This window comes from Serinus canaria, chromosome 1 (genome assembly GCF_022539315.1).
Source record: "Serinus canaria isolate serCan28SL12 chromosome 1, serCan2020, whole genome shotgun sequence".
Taxonomy (NCBI): Eukaryota; Metazoa; Chordata; class Aves; order Passeriformes; family Fringillidae; genus Serinus; species Serinus canaria.
The window spans coordinates 41,369,816-41,385,238 of record NC_066313.1 but is presented as its reverse complement, the minus strand read 5'-3'; the positions used below and the strand labels follow the sequence as shown (position 1 = coordinate 41,385,238).

General features: G+C 38.3%; 1 protein-coding gene across 2 annotated transcripts in view; it reads left to right on the top strand.

Annotated features, from left to right (window-relative positions):
• CWF19L2 (CWF19 like cell cycle control factor 2) overlaps window positions 1–15,056 on the top strand; it is a 67,179-nt gene extending 52,123 nt beyond the window's left edge. Inside the window, exons 15-18 of one of the 2 annotated variants that reach the window (XM_009102792.4) lie at window positions 2,027–2,182; window positions 3,548–3,628; window positions 5,484–5,585; window positions 6,477–15,056. In XM_009102792.4, coding sequence (XP_009101040.2) covers window positions 2,027–2,182; window positions 3,548–3,628; window positions 5,484–5,585; window positions 6,477–6,617 — 480 coding nt within the window. In that variant the 3' untranslated portion in view covers window positions 6,618–15,056. Of the gene's footprint in view, window positions 1–2,026; window positions 2,183–3,530; window positions 3,629–5,483; window positions 5,586–6,476 lie in introns of those variants that run through there. The other variant, XM_050980948.1, reaches the window with a different exon arrangement.
• The last annotated feature ends 367 nt before the right edge of the window (window positions 15,057–15,423 follow it).

The following is a 15,423-nucleotide window of genomic DNA, read 5'->3' as shown; positions in this document are numbered from 1 at the left end:
CAAGGAGAGGACAAAAAGTTGTTAATCCATAGTAGCCTGTCACTCAGTGCTGTAGAGGCCCATATCAGTCATAGAACACTGGGCAGCATCTTCTGGCTGTAATTCATCAGTTGCTTTAGGGGAGTGATGGCAGCATTCTCCCGTCGCAGCGTAGAGCAGCTCTTTAGTGAGGAAAAATTCAGGGCACAAGGGCGTGCTTTGAAGAGCTTAAATGCCTAGTTTAGATGTATATTTGGCCATGTTCATTAGACTTCTAGTTTGATTCATACTGAGCAAGATGGTGAAAGGATGGAGAGCTCAATTTCTAGTCCTGTTGCATTACAAACCCCGTAGTGATTTGTTATCCTTCTATTTTACTTCAGTACTTGCTGATGTTGCTCATGTGTATTTGTTAATGTATGTTTGATTCATCAACTCTCCATTTACTTTAAGACAGAGGAATCTTAGACCTTTAGATAGGATTTGCCTTTTAATGGCGCTCTTTGTGCTTCTGAGCATTGTTAATTGGGAAAAAATACCAGTGCAAAAGGGACTACATGTGAATTGAGAATCTTAGGGCTATGGTACCTTGGTCTATGAGGCTCCTACAGTTTCAGTGATTTCTTGGCTTAAACCTGGAAATGGTATAGAAGCTCATGTAAGACAAAAATATTCATTTTTAAAAAGCATTTTTCAAGATGTTGAGAAACTTTCAAAAACATTCACCCTATCAGAAAGTTAGATCTTTTTTGCACTTGAAAATGAGTTTGAATGACTCTTAGAAATCATCCATTATTCTTGATTATGAGTTCAGCATCTGAACATTGTAAGCTATAGAAAGATGCTTTTGCATATCTTGGATGCAAATGCCAACTGTCAAGAGCCAGGGAACACCAGAGCCAGCTGCTCTGCTGGAAAGCAAGTCAGGGGTTCAAGGTGACGGGCAAGGCAGGTGGGGGAGGTCATCTCATGACAAGGCACGCTCCCATGGTACCAGGCCAGGGTGTCCCTGTGCTAGTAGTCAAGGTCATCCATGGCCCTGTGATGGCCAGACAGGTTTACAGTGATGACTTAGGTCTGTGATGAAGTCAGGGCCAAGAACTGCCAGGTACCTGGCTGGGCACAGGCATTCCTGAAAGAAGCTCAGTCAAGAACCAAAAGAGACAGCCTGGACTTCATTGCAGATCCTGAGTGACAGGGGGCCAGGTCCACACTTCTCACCACTCTTTAATACCCCATATCTTTCTGCTGGACCTTATCCAGTTCACAACTGAAGTGCATCAGAGCTTCCCACCTACACAGGCAGCCAGAGCCCCAGCAGGTAGGGCCCAGCCCCTGCAGGGCCTCTTGGGTGTGTGCAGGACCCTGACACTGGAGCTATCAGAGTTGTTACCTGAAATACACTTTGAGTAGGTGCAGCACCTACTCCCTCTGACAGGGAACTGGTAAATGTAGTTTGAGGCCACATGAACTGAGTATTACATTTGTTTTGCTTCCAAACAGTGAAGATGGTGGATTTATTTTTTGAGGCAATTATTAGTATTTTACTTAAAGATCAAGCATGCCTAGTGAAAATACTTCCATTTTTAAATTTTTTTTTTGTTGAACTGTATAATTGGAAGGAGTAGTAAAAGAGTAATTGTAACTCTAGACAGTAAAACCAGGTCATTACCTTCTTAGGAATTACAAGCTTGGGCCCTACTGTTAAAGCCATGTTGTTTTATGGAACACTCCAGTTAAGAAGTTCCACATAGTTTCAATTTCAGCTGTAAAAATATGTGGTATTTATTAAAGCTAAGTTTGCAGTGGTAATTACATTGTGTGTTTCAAAATAGTTTCCTAGACTTCTGATGTTTTTATCATAGAAAATTTAGTTAATCTTAAGTTAGTAAATAATAAAGAATAAATATTTTTCCTAGTATGGTTGCTACTGTTTTCCATTTTATTGTTAGTTTATTACAAATGCAATAAGCTAGTGAAATAATACATTGTATCTGAAAGTTCTGCAAAGTCAGTTTAAATAACACATTTTTTTTCCTTTAAACAGATGTTCCGAAATGCATTGGTGAAAATGTTTGAAGCTAAAGACTTGGACTGTGTGTTCCTAGAAACAAACATGAGTATGAAGAAGAGGTATCATATGGTATATGAATGCATTCCTCTTCCAAAAGAAGTAGGAGATATGGCTCCAATCTACTTTAAGGTACATAAAAATATTTTTAAGAAGTAATTTGAATGAATATATCATAATTTGTCTATTTCTAAAAAAACCCAAATTTTATATTCAAGTGCTGGGTTTGAAAATATATAGTCTTTGATCCTTCTTCTGGTCTATTCTTTGCTAATATTCCTTGATCTTAAAATAAGCAGTGTGAAATAATTCAGTTTTTCAAGTAGTCAGTGGAAGAACTGTTTTTCAAGTAGTCAGTGGAAGAGTTTTTTTTCACTGAGCATTTGTCCCAAGTCTAACTGCACTGAAAATACTGTAAGAAGATGAGAGAATTGTTGCCTGTTGAAGTGCTTTAAGGATTGCAGTACTTCTTACTTGAGTCTTGTACTATAAACTTTAAACACAATATTTGTGCCTTGGCAAGCATTACATGAGAAAATAATGTTGCCTATTTTAAGAACTACCAATGTAGATAGTGTTTCATGGCCATTTTATTTCAGTAAGCCCAAATTTTACATGTGTCTTAGGCCTCTGATGAATGTTCTACAGCAGGATAGATATTTCTTCTACAGTTTTTCTGGTCTCTTTCCCCTGATCTTTTAAGAAAAGGTTCATTGAGGCTTCCGCCTGGAACTGAGTCCTTTCAGCTTTCAGCAACTGACTCATTATTTGCCTTTTATAAGTAAATTATTTTATTTGATTTTTGAAATACTATTTATGCTTTCTGGAAATAATGTGATTAGGTTTTGATGAAGTGGGACAGCAGTATGGTGAACAACAATACAGTAACTTCTAGTAGCTTTTGAAATCCTCCACCTGTCAGATCTGACTGCTGTGCTTCAGATGCTGATATAACTTGTGGTTTATTTGAATACTCAAGGAAAGAGAAAGAACAAGATTCAATGCAATGTCATTTATTTTGGAAATATCTGCTATTAAAATGCACTGCAAATGAAATTTAAAGTTACCTACCCTACAATATACCCAATTCCATACTATGGGGAATACAGAGTCAGCTTTGGGTTTTTAAGGGCCATCATCCTTCTAAGCTGGATTCTTCTCTTAGTGTTTAAAATAGAAAGAAAGCTGATTTAGTATAATGAATTCATAAGAGGTTTTGTATGGGGTAAGTAAAAAGAGAATGTGACCTTTTATTTGAAACTTGTGTCAAGCAAAACTTAAATAAAATAAAAAAGTAACAGGATCTGAATTGGGTGTGTCTGAAGATACTATATAATGTCTTTATAAAGTAGCTTGTGGAAATGAGACAGGTTACTAAAAATAAAGTTACTTTGTTAAGAAGTTATTGTTCCTTGCCCTACTACAATGTACTTCACTACAGTTCTTTATTTGCTGTATGAAGGACTGCTTTCACCTTTAGATAAAATAATTTTACAGAAAGCTATAATGGAGTCTGATGAAGAGTGGTCCATGAACAAGAAGTTAATTGATCTTTCTTCAAAAGACATTCGGAAATCTGTAAGTAGTGTATCCTGAATTCATCATCAAATTCTTCTAACATTTTTCCTTTATTAACTGATTCAAAGAGAGAAGAAAGGGAGAACAATTAGATTAGTGCATCAGAAGATGGCATAGGTATGAGGAGAATTACCAGTCTACACTCTTAACTGACATTAGGGAAAAGATTCCTATTTATTTCAACAATTGGTGGACTAAGCTGCCAGCATTAGCTGAGAACAAAGCTGACACTTTGAGGACATGTACTGGCATAATTTTCTGATTAACTTTAAGAATTAAGGTAGATCAAAGATTTGCAAATTACTTTCCTGGAACAAATACGATTTGTCCTTTTCATTAACCTAGAACAGGTGTTTGTGTTGCTAAGTTTATGAAGTGGAAATATAAATAGCATTATGAATCTTTTTTTGTAGAACAAGGGAACAGTACCCTCTCTGTCTCCTGGATACTGAGATGAAACATCTTTATATAAAAAAATCTTAAAGGAATGATACTGGATTGGTTAGGTTCAAAGATTGTTCTGTCATTTTAATATTGAGGTGGAAGATGTGTGTTATATAGTCATACATTTTTGTGACTTACATATTTATTTAAGGTAGGCCAGTTGTCAGATTAAGTCAGGACAGTTCTTTACAGTAATACAATGTAGCTAAACATAAATTGTTACACAGTTGTGTGATTTTAACATTATTGCTGGATAAGAAATGTCTGTAGGCTTCAGGAAGGTTGGAGAGTGTGGCTTAGAGACTGACCTGAGGTTTGGGAATTTGGGGAGTTGTAATGGGAGATGGTGGTACCTGGCTAGAAGGTCAGACTTGGCTGAGACATCACCTAGTGGGTGGATTGTGTGCAGAAATTGTGAGAAATAAGACAAAGCTGACCTTTTCTTTAAGGTGTCACCTGCCAACCCATTTTTCCTTATTTAATGATTTTTCTAAAGTCCATTTAAAGAGTTACATGTTTCTTGCTATGCTACATTGCTTCTTTGTATTAAATCATAATTATTTTTAGAGTCAGTATTTCAAGCAATAGATGGAACACTCCTCCTGAAAGCTGTATGGTTATTTGGACTGTAGCAGAGGAAATTCTTATGAATTGGAGGCTTTGTAAATCTTACCAGTACAGAAATGTCCTCAGCAATTAAAGGAGTGAAAAATAACTTGTTGCAGTGAAACAGCAGAAATTATTTGCAGTACTGTAGCAATAAATAGATCCACTTCTGTTAAACTGAAGGGTCTTTGTTGTGGCAGATATCCAGCATCTCCCCTGTGGGCTGACAGAATTACTGTCTGATCTAGCAAGCTAAGGATAATGTCTGTCCATTCACATAGAGGGGGTTTCTGGCAATCTGTTGTCCAAAAAGGTGTTTCCCCTTTCCCCGAGAGTCAGTTTTTTTACTGGGTAAATATTTCCTATTACCATAGGAATGTTGACCAAAGTCAACATTTAATAAATGGAGCTTGCTAGTAATCCTAAAATTTCTGTTAAACTGGTGTAATTCATAGATGTGGAGTCAGGGAGGCATTTGCCCACTGTGCACACTGCTGCCTGATGTTCCCATCTCTTACCTGTTATTCCAGCTGTGGTCTCTGGAAGTTCTGCCACCCAGGCATCCTCTCTTCAGTGTCTTTTTGTCCAGTTGCTGCATGTTGTTCTTTTCCCTTACCTGTTTGCTTCACTGTTTCTCTGTTGCAATTTTATCCTACATGTAGATAGATGGTTTCAGAGGTAGTTTAAAATAAAACATGATACTATAAACTGCAAAACCATGTTCAAATTCATTCTTCTCTGGGGAGGTTGACTAAATGCCAGCAATGTTTGTTAAACATCTGAAAATGTGGCTTTTTATGTGTAGGTTCCTAAAGGGTTGCCGTACTTTTCTGTGGACTTTGGCCTTCAGGGAGGATTTGCTCATGTGATTGAAGATCAACACAATTTCCCTCATTACTTTGGAAAGGTATTGTTATGTAAAAGATTAATTTGCCAATTATAGTCTGTTTTGGAAAATTTAAGTAATTAAACCAAGATGCTGCCAGAACAGTTACTTTGATGTTCCCTATCTGAGTTTATTATCTGTCTTTTCTTGATGAGTCATTGTAACTTGGCTTGTTGAATGAAGTAGTTGATTTTTTCACTAGCTGATACTGAGATTGTGATTCTAAATTGGTGTTTCTTTTAATTTGATCTGAACTGCTGATATTTGAAATTATGGGTATATAATCTTATAGATAGAAAATACTTGCATCTACTTAAGAATTTTCATGGCCATAATATTGATACACAGGTGCACTGGCACCTGCTTGTATAAATTACTGTGCATACACATACAGACTTACAGACAACTCCTACTAAAATCCTTGTGTAGTTAAATTGCTACTCATGGTATGTATAGTGTAAAATGTATATACAGGGAGAGCTATAGTAAACTCCTCCTGTCTTTACTATATCACAGAAAACATTTTTTTTAAAGAGTCGGTGTTTCAAAAACATGGGAGAAATTGGGGGAGAAATATGACACTAGAAACAGCAAAGTGAGCAGCTTTCTTTCTCTGAACTTACCTTAATCACAGATGCCCTAATGCATTAACAGTCTTGCAGTGTTAGGATATTTAAGCAGTACATCAATGTGCTGTGCTTACAAGAATTTTGCTGAGGCAGCCATCTAACAACTACAGTTCTGTGTTTAAATCGGTATATTTTTCAGAATTTCAAGTTTTAATTAGCACTTGAAGAAGATGGACAATCTCATAATTTGAAAATACATATTTCTTTATTCTGTGATAAGATAGTGTTAAGTAATATGGTAATTTTGCATTTATCATTGTCTATCTTACTTTTACTTGCAAAGGAAATTATTGGTGGTATGCTGGACTTGGAACCACGGCTCTGGAGAAAAGGAATCAGGCAGAACTTTGAGGAGCAGCGGAAAAAGGTGTTGCAGTTTGCACAGTGGTGGAAACCGTATGACTTCACCAAAAAGAAAGAATGAGAACAACCTGGAGTCAAGGACTATATAAGCCATGAATTACACTAAAGGATACTTCAAATGTTAGGAGTAACACCAATGTGTTATGTGTGGCTAATATATTTTAAAATATAGGATATTGGTTAATTGCTGATGATCTGTTTCTGTTTTGGACACTGGATCACCTGCAAGCCTGAAAAATCAGATTTGTACAGTGAGTTTACTTTTTCCTTTTTCAGCTGAGTCAAAAGGATAATATCCATGTGGCCATTTGAGTTCTTAAAAATGTAACTTTTGCTTTTGGAGTTTTTATAATCTTTGAGACAACTAATATTTTTTATATTGTATTAAGCCAGTGCTTAATTATCATGGTGAACTTTTGTCAAAAATGGTGTACATTTTAAGAACATTTTGATTAATACAAATACATTGCTACAGAAGGAAATTGTACAGAAAATAGTCTTCTGATTTTGTGTCTTTGTGGTCTTTAAATTAAGGTCATTGCAGTAACACAAACATTCACAAAGAATGTGATTGATAAACCTGCTGTTGCCCCCCTGCACAAGAATGAATGCAATTGTTTTGTACTTTCTTTCAACATAAAGTAGTGTTTTTCAGGCACAAAGGATAATGAGACAGTCCATAGCTGATGGGAAATGACAGCTTTAATAGTTACTTTTGGTAACAGTGAAAGAAGAATCTCAAGGGAAAATGCTCTCTGATGGCAAGCAAAGAAGAAAATCATCAAAGGGATCTCCCAGGTGACTCTTCTCCCCTGGGTGTCCCCTCTCGTGCCACAGGTGGTTTTTGGTAATACTTTGCCCCAATAGTTTTCATCAAGACCAGCTCAAAATCCCTGCTTGTTTTTCCTGCTTGTGAGGCTGTTAGAGCTGGTTGAAGCACGCTCTGACCAGAGGCAAGAGTTGCATGTAATTGATTGTTAAGCATGGATGTCACTAGGAACTGCCTGCATGCTGTTTCAAGGACCACTTTCCAACATTTATTTGCTAGATTTTTTTCTTTTGTGTAAAAGATGTGAAATGAAGGTAGGGAAGCATGAGGTGGGGAAAAGATGATTCTTGCTTCAGTGTCCACCACTTCTGCAGAAAGCCTGACATAGTAGGCTTGGACTTTGCAGGTAGTGAGCTGGGAGAGCAAGGAGAACAGGAGACCAGAACAGAAGGACATGGATAGAAGCATTACAGCAGCACAAGGGAAGGGATGCAGACTTGTGAACAGAAGGCTGCAGTGCTTCAGGGAAAGGCTGCAAATGGTGGAAGGTGGAAGGCCCTTGCATAGGATAGGTTAAGGCTTTGTCTAAGTGTCTCAATGTACTTCTGGTTATTTTCCTTCTGAACTATTGCTCTATACAGCTCTGTTAACTACTGTGAACTGCTCAGATTAAGGAATGGATACTAAACATTTCAGGGTTGTTTAGGTGTTTATTTATAGTCCCTTGGTGGTCTTTTACAGCTTTGCTGAAGATCTGGTGTTTTCCCTGTTCCTGCCCCACTGCCACATTTTGGCAAATAAGTCTGGTAGAGATAGGAATCTGCTGTGTTGTGAATTATTTTCTGTAGGAAAATAATTCACAACATTTTATTTGGTGCCACTGCAAGAGAAGTCACTTAAAAGTAAGCTTTGATGATGATTGTAGTCATCTAATATCTGATTTACACTGTGTTCACCAGCAAGCTGTGGATAAAGGGACAGTTCTCCTGTTCTCCTTAGGCTATTGTGAAGATTGCTTAGCACATAGGATGTGAAATGGTAACTGCTAGTAGTTGCTTAGAATGTAGCAATGCTGAACCAAATTTAGCTAAAGCACAGTCTTTGGTGGTGTAAAGCATGACTAAAAATTGCTTTCTCTGAAAGCATATGTAGCCTCCAGTCTCATCGGCCTCCTGGGGTGATAGCTGGAAGCAGCAGAGGTGGCTTTCTTTTAAGGCTGTAGAAAAGTCTTTATCCAATGCTGTGCCAGAAATGGAGTTCTTCCGACATCACTTCTCTCAGAATTTGTGTTCCTCAAGGGAAGTGCTATGTTTCACAAAGAATATGCAACTTGTGGGTAGAAAAGTTCTCTGACTCATGGTCCATGCATATTTTATTATTCTGCTTTCAGCAAAACTACAAAACTACTGGTATTGTTTGGAAAGGACTCTGAAATATGGGGTAAGAGTTACTCAAGCTAGTGATACAGGAAAATGTTCCTTACCCTTTTAGAAGTTTTCAAAATGGGAGACTGTGTTTACTACATACACTGAGAAGGGTATCTTGTCAGAATTGGTCAGAGACCAGAAAAGCATCTGGTCAGGTTAAGCTGTTCCTCCTCATAAGTAACTCTAAATATTCATGAGAATGTGACAGTAAACACAACTTGTTAGGGCACTTTTAGAAGGCATGGTGTGCTTGGACTTCAGTCCTTACTCTTATCAATACCAAAAAAATTTTAAATAGACCTCTTTCATGTAGAAGAATACCCAATAACTAAGTTCTTTAGCAGTAAGATAGAAAATATTAATTCAGGTGTTTATAGGGAAATCAAGCTGGGACAGACTTGGAAAATTCATCTTGTCTGGTCTCAAAACCAAACTGTATCTATCTCTCATTCAACATTGGCAAGTGACCAAGAGCTGTGTATCAATGGCCAGAAATTGCAAACCAGAAAATCTTGATTAAAAACATTATCTCAAAGATAGTGGCCCAAGAAGAATACGTTAAACTTTATTCAAAATGTTAATTGTGCTTGTGGGTTTTTGCTAAATTTGTTTTTACTGCACGTATGCTCTAGGGTACTTGCTTTACAAAAACTAAACATTTAAAATAATGAATTGATGCATTTTCAGTTCAAATACAGACCTTAAAAGTCGGCTCCTCAGAGCAATTTCAGGCTGCCTGCTGCCCTCAGACCACATGTACAAAGGTACAAGCTTGAGCCCTGAGGAATGAACCTTTTACAAGTACCCACACAGGATGAGCTCAGACTCTGCTTTCTCTAACATAACCAATGTGCGAGATATGCCTCTGTGTACAGGGTTTGGGTCACACCCAGGAGCCAGGGAGGGTAAAGATGCTTTGTACTCTAGTGTCTAGTCCTAGTTTACCCAGGATATTTAAGATCCAGTTTACAAACAGCTATACTTAAAGCAAGAGTATAGCAGCCTGTGTTTCCATGACTTTTAACCTGTAGTCAATTAGAACAACATACTTTAATGATAAAATGACAAATGCAGAAAACAGGAAATGCTGAAGAAATTTCAACCTAAGAATTGTCAGGCCATCCAGAAAAATCTTTCTTCTTCCATGAGATTTCAAGAGATTGGTGAACTGCCATGAGAATTACTATATATTTTAACATGTTTTCCTATCAGAAGAGTAGCAGCACCTATTTATTACATGATCTTCTTGTAACACAGGGCAAAACATGGATATAATCCAATACCTGTTAAATCACATCTGTAGATTCACTTGAAGAAGATCTTTCTCTTCCCTGGTCACACAAAAGAGTGCAGAGAAGCACATTTATACCAACATAAGAAATCAAGCTTCCAATCCTTGCTGCAACTTCTGATCCCCTCATTCTTGCTACAGATGTGTCTGCTGTGGGCACCTCAAGTACCAAATGCAGTAGGAAGAGCTGCTTTATTAGAGTTAGAAACTAGTATCATCTGTAAAAGGTGAGATGGAAAGGAATGATTATCCAGGATTATATTCTGGTTTTCCATAGGAAAAAAATGGCCTGAAATTCAGACATTGCTGTTATACCTTTCTCATTCATCTGCTTGGTCTGGTCCCTTCCCAGCCTCTTGCACATTCAGAGCACTGAGGGGGCAGAGGGAGAAACAGGAGAGGCCTTGATGTTGTGAAAACACTGCTCAGCAATATGTGAAACTTTAGTGTCCTATCAGCATTATTTTGGTCACAGATCTAATTCACAGCACCGTGCAAGCTCTGCCCTCTGCTATTGGCAGATAGTGTCAGGGCCACTACTCAGCAGGAGTTTTGAGAGGCTTGGTTGAAATTATGTGCCATGAGTTCTTGCTGTTATTTACAGTCAGGTTGGTTGAAAGCATATACTTTTAAAAGCATATACTACTGGTCGTTCCTGAAAACTCTGAGGAAAATATTGTCTGTAATGAAAACAGATTCAGGGTTTTACAAGCCCTGAACAACTTGATAGGCTTTAGAAGGCAGAGTGGAAAGATAATTTTGCTATTATCTCTTTTTACAAACAGCACATGACTTCATGAGAGGTTCCTGTTCACCAGCTCCCCACTTTTATTGAAGTGTAGACTTCTGTGGAAAGCTTTTGAATTATTTTCTCTTTAAAGCAAAAATACTATGGCCAGTATTGGAACAGAAACAGATGATATGGAATTCATCTGACATCATTGTGAGTAGTTCTTGTCTCTGTATATACCTATTTGCAAGACTGTGAGTAAATAGCATCTTATACTTCCTATCAAATAAAAAAAAAACTTTAAAAAAACTTTGTTTTAAAATGGGAAAAAAAAAAAAAGAATATCATCCTCCAAGGAAATCATAATCCGCAGAACTTTGATCTTCAGAGCTCCTTATAAGCAAGAACTTTGTGGTCTGAAGGTTTAGACAGACACAGCTCCCTCTGACAGCTGTGAATCTATTGTCTCTTTGGACCAAGTGAATTTCCCCCAAGCCTTTGCACATGCCCTGCCCCAGCCCAGCACCTGGGATTTGGGTTGCTTAGGGCACCTAGAAAATCCTCTCAGATTCCAGCTCCTTTTGCATCCGCTTTAGTTGGACACATCATCCTTGAAGTGCTCTTTGTCCATGAACAGAGTTTCAAATGATTTATGACTGCACAGTCTTTTATTTTTAGCTTCTGTGCAAATCTTCCAAATCAAATCTTGATGGGAACTTCTGTCTGTGATGATTTTATTGTCTTCATTTCCACTAATGAAAAACAAGTAGAGTCTTGCAGTTAAACTGTGTGGTTGTTTGCCTTACTGTATTTTTTACACAAATCAAACTGGAATACAGGTAGATGAGAGCAGTAATATAATTCTGGCATATTAAATAATTAACTTTAAAAAGGTCAGTGAATCTCTTCCTAACAAAACAGCACTGCTAGAAAGCTTTGATTGTTTTTTAATGTTGGGAAGTGGGGACATGGAAGAGGATTGTAAGGACTCACACGAGGTTGTGAGCTGGGTGATGCAGTTGGCACAACAGAAGGATGGGATGCCTTCCTGTGGGGCTGGACAAGCTTGGGAAGTGGGCCCATGAGAACCTCATAAGGTTCAACAAGTCTAAGTGCTACTTCTGGCTCAGGGCAATCCCAGACTTGAGAAGAGACTGGGAAAAGAAGTCACAGAGAGCAACCTGGCCAAGAAGGATGTGGTGGTGCTGGTGGATGAGAAACTGGATGCAATATGTCATTGTGTGCTCACATCCCAGAAAGCCAGTTCTGTCCTGGGATGTATCAAAAGCAGTGTGGCCAGCAGGGCAAGGGAGGTGATTCTACCCCTCTGCTCTGCTCTGGTTTTTATCATCATGTGATTCCTCAGTTTTTATGTTACTGTGGTCTTTTGTGTGTCTGCATTATGTGGGCAATAAAATTGTGAGGTTTCATTTTCTTAAATTACTGTATATGCATTACTTGGTTTATGCAGATATCTTTGTGCAACTTCTGGTTGATGTGTTTTCACTTCACAGAAGATTTCTGGCTATGCAGTTTTCATTGCTTTTTTTTTTTTGAGTTTTGCTGTTTTGCTGGGTTTTGTTTTGCCCTGTAACACACTGACTGCAGTATGTCTTTCAGGGTGCCAACCAGAGTGCTTCTCCTGTGTGGTATTGTGCTTAGCTCCTGTGCATATCACTGGCTCTCAGTTAGGTAGACTGGTACTGCCTGATCCTGGGGAGTCCTTGGAGACCTGTGCTGCTCCCTTTCCTAATGGCTGGAGTCTTGGAGAGAGGGTTTGTTTATTGGAGCTGGGCTGCATGGTTATTGATTGCCTCCCCCTCATGAAAGGGGTCTGTTGTGCAAGAGGAGAGGTCTTGGGGAATAATCTAAGAACTATCACTCTCACCTTCTCAGGAACCGTGTTTCACATCTGGATCAGCTTATTAAGGATATTTACTAATGAAGCCCCAGTAAGGTGACACAGCAGCCAATTATTTTTTGCACTGAGTTTCCACTTGTTTAATGACTGACAGCAGGACCTTTTAAAACTGCAGGCCTGACAACTTTGTAATAATCAGTTATTTCAGTTTAGTCTTTAACAGCATGTTTAAATCCCAACCTGAATCCCCAAATATAATCACATTACAGACCAATTATTCTGCTCGCTGAGTCACTTTGTCAGTTTGACAGCATGCCTGGCATAAAATTTCGAATCCTTTCAATTCTTTGATTAAAGAAATGAATTAATTCAGAGTTTTATTTTGTTTGGAGATATGGAAGTCTGACTCTCCCACTGATTCATAGTCACCATTTGAAGCTGGAGAGTTCTCTTTTGTGGTAAATATAGCGAGTAGTCACAGTTCTGGGCAAAATCTTTGGTTTTGCCATGCTGTGGTGCAGATCCCTATTTGAAGGCCTACTCTCTGCTTTTTTGCTTGTATTGGCCAGAGGTTGACAGTATTTCTAGCAGCCATGAATGGCCAATGAGACAGATAATTGTGAAGATGGAGTGGATCCGCACAAAGGATTCCTTCCTGATGGATTATCATTTAAAACAAATATACAGAGAATATAAAGATGTGTAGAGAGAGTTTGGAACTGGGAAATAATCCTTTTGAATAAGCAGGTCCTCAGTTTGGAAGTTAGCAAATATTCATAGTGTTTGACCTTCAGAATATTTGGTTGGCTTAGAAAAGTTGGGTATCTGCAGCCTGCAGTGAGAGAACTGTTAACAAAATCACACTATCATAGGTCTCTGATATATCTTTCTGCTCATTATAATGGGAAAGGACTAGTTTTAGTTTTGGCATTTTGAAATGTTTCTCAAATACCACAAACACGTTATGATTTGGAATTTACAAATATTGCACTGCTATCTGCATGCTGCAGACCAAATCAGCTGCTGTGCTGGCTGTTGCCCAGTCACATAATTAGGCCATGCATGTCATACAGCATTAACAAAAACCCCACCCAGAGCAGAGGAAAGTTCATGCTTTTCATTGCAGTGCTGCTAATCAGGAATGACCTACAGAGAGATCAGAGCTGGGGCAGGGTTCCACTTCACAGTGTGCAGTCCCTGCTGGGCAGATGTGGGCAGCACAGGGCAATGTTTGGTGAGAGGGATGATAATCCACTCAAAATTAGGAAAAGGAAAGATATTAGAGAGCCACCTAAGGGCATAACAGGAATGTGTAGGGATACAATCAGAAGGACTAAAATGTGATGTGGGTCCAGTGACTTTTAGGCTCATGAAAGATGAGGAGAGAGGTTTAACACCTACACTAAGAGGAAGGCAATGACACCACGGCATCATTGCTGAGTTAAGAAGATTCTCTGATAACTGATGGTGCCAAAGAGATATGAAGTAATTTTGGCTTTTAACTTTATAAAAAAGAATAATTTTGACCAGACTCTAAACACAATTAAGTTTTCAAAGGGGAAAATAGTTGTCAGCAGTAAGGAAAGAAGAGATAGAACAAAATACCCAGTAACTTGCATGTGTGTCAGTGTCTAAAAAATCAGCAAGAAACTATGTGGATGCTGTAGAATGTTTGGGGAAAGGTGATAATGCTGTTAATAAATATTTACAGATACATTCAAATATGGTATGTGTAAAGTTGCCTAGACCTATATCCCATAGCTTTGTTCCTGTTCTCAAGGACTTTTGAGGGGGGTGGGGGGAAGAAGCAAGCAAGCTTTCAAAGAGAATGCATTTTTTTTAATGTTCTCTTCATGAGAATCTTCACACTTCCTTTAAAAGTTACCTTTCCATCTAAGCAAAGCTTTCAGTATTTCTACTTTGAGTTTTCTGTCATTATGCAGTCTAAATAAAATTCATCTTTGAAAAATTTCTTTCAGATAGAGCTTTACTGCCAAGAAAGAGAGTATAATTTTCACTTTTCTCTTGGGAGTTTGTGCAGCAGAAAGGTTGTTTTGAAGTGCACAAAACCTGCTCTTTGTGCTGGGTAATTTTGCACCCTCCAGTGGCCATGAAGCTTCTTTTTTAGTCCTGAATTCCCTGAAGTAGACAGAACACACTGCTGAAGGAAGCAAAATGTTCAGATTCTGAAAGCCATCTGTGTGCTTTTTTCCTATAATCAAATAATCCACAGCTGTTTCCAAAAGAATGTATTTCATTAACTCTGTGCTTTTATGAATATTTTCTTCTTCTTTACACTGTACTCTACCACTGCTGGAGAAAAAAATGTAAATCCCACATGTGACATTCTGTTTATGTTTAATAACTGCTGTAGGCAGGCAGGAGTCCTGCAGCATTTTCTTGTCACCTTTGGCAAGTTTTGTAGTATCACAGAAAAATGGCCCTTGGGAATTAAAAATAATGAGCTGTGATTCCATGTCTGCATCTCTTCCTTCTGTTGGGACAAGCCTTCTTGAGAGGAGAAAGTGCTGACACCGTTTGTGTATTCTTTCCAAGGCAGACATCAGCAAGGAGTAGCGAAGTTCTGAGAACCTCATGCTTACCTGGGTTGGTTCCCACTAAATCACAGACCTGCTTGATACTTTTATCCATATGTGAAAGGAAATATCTTTCAGATGTCCATCATATCCTCTGGAAGAGACCCTGATATCTCACTGCAGAACTGTAGATGTATTTCGAGCAAGACCACTTATCTCTCTTGAATTTAGTTTTTACATTGAACAATTTAC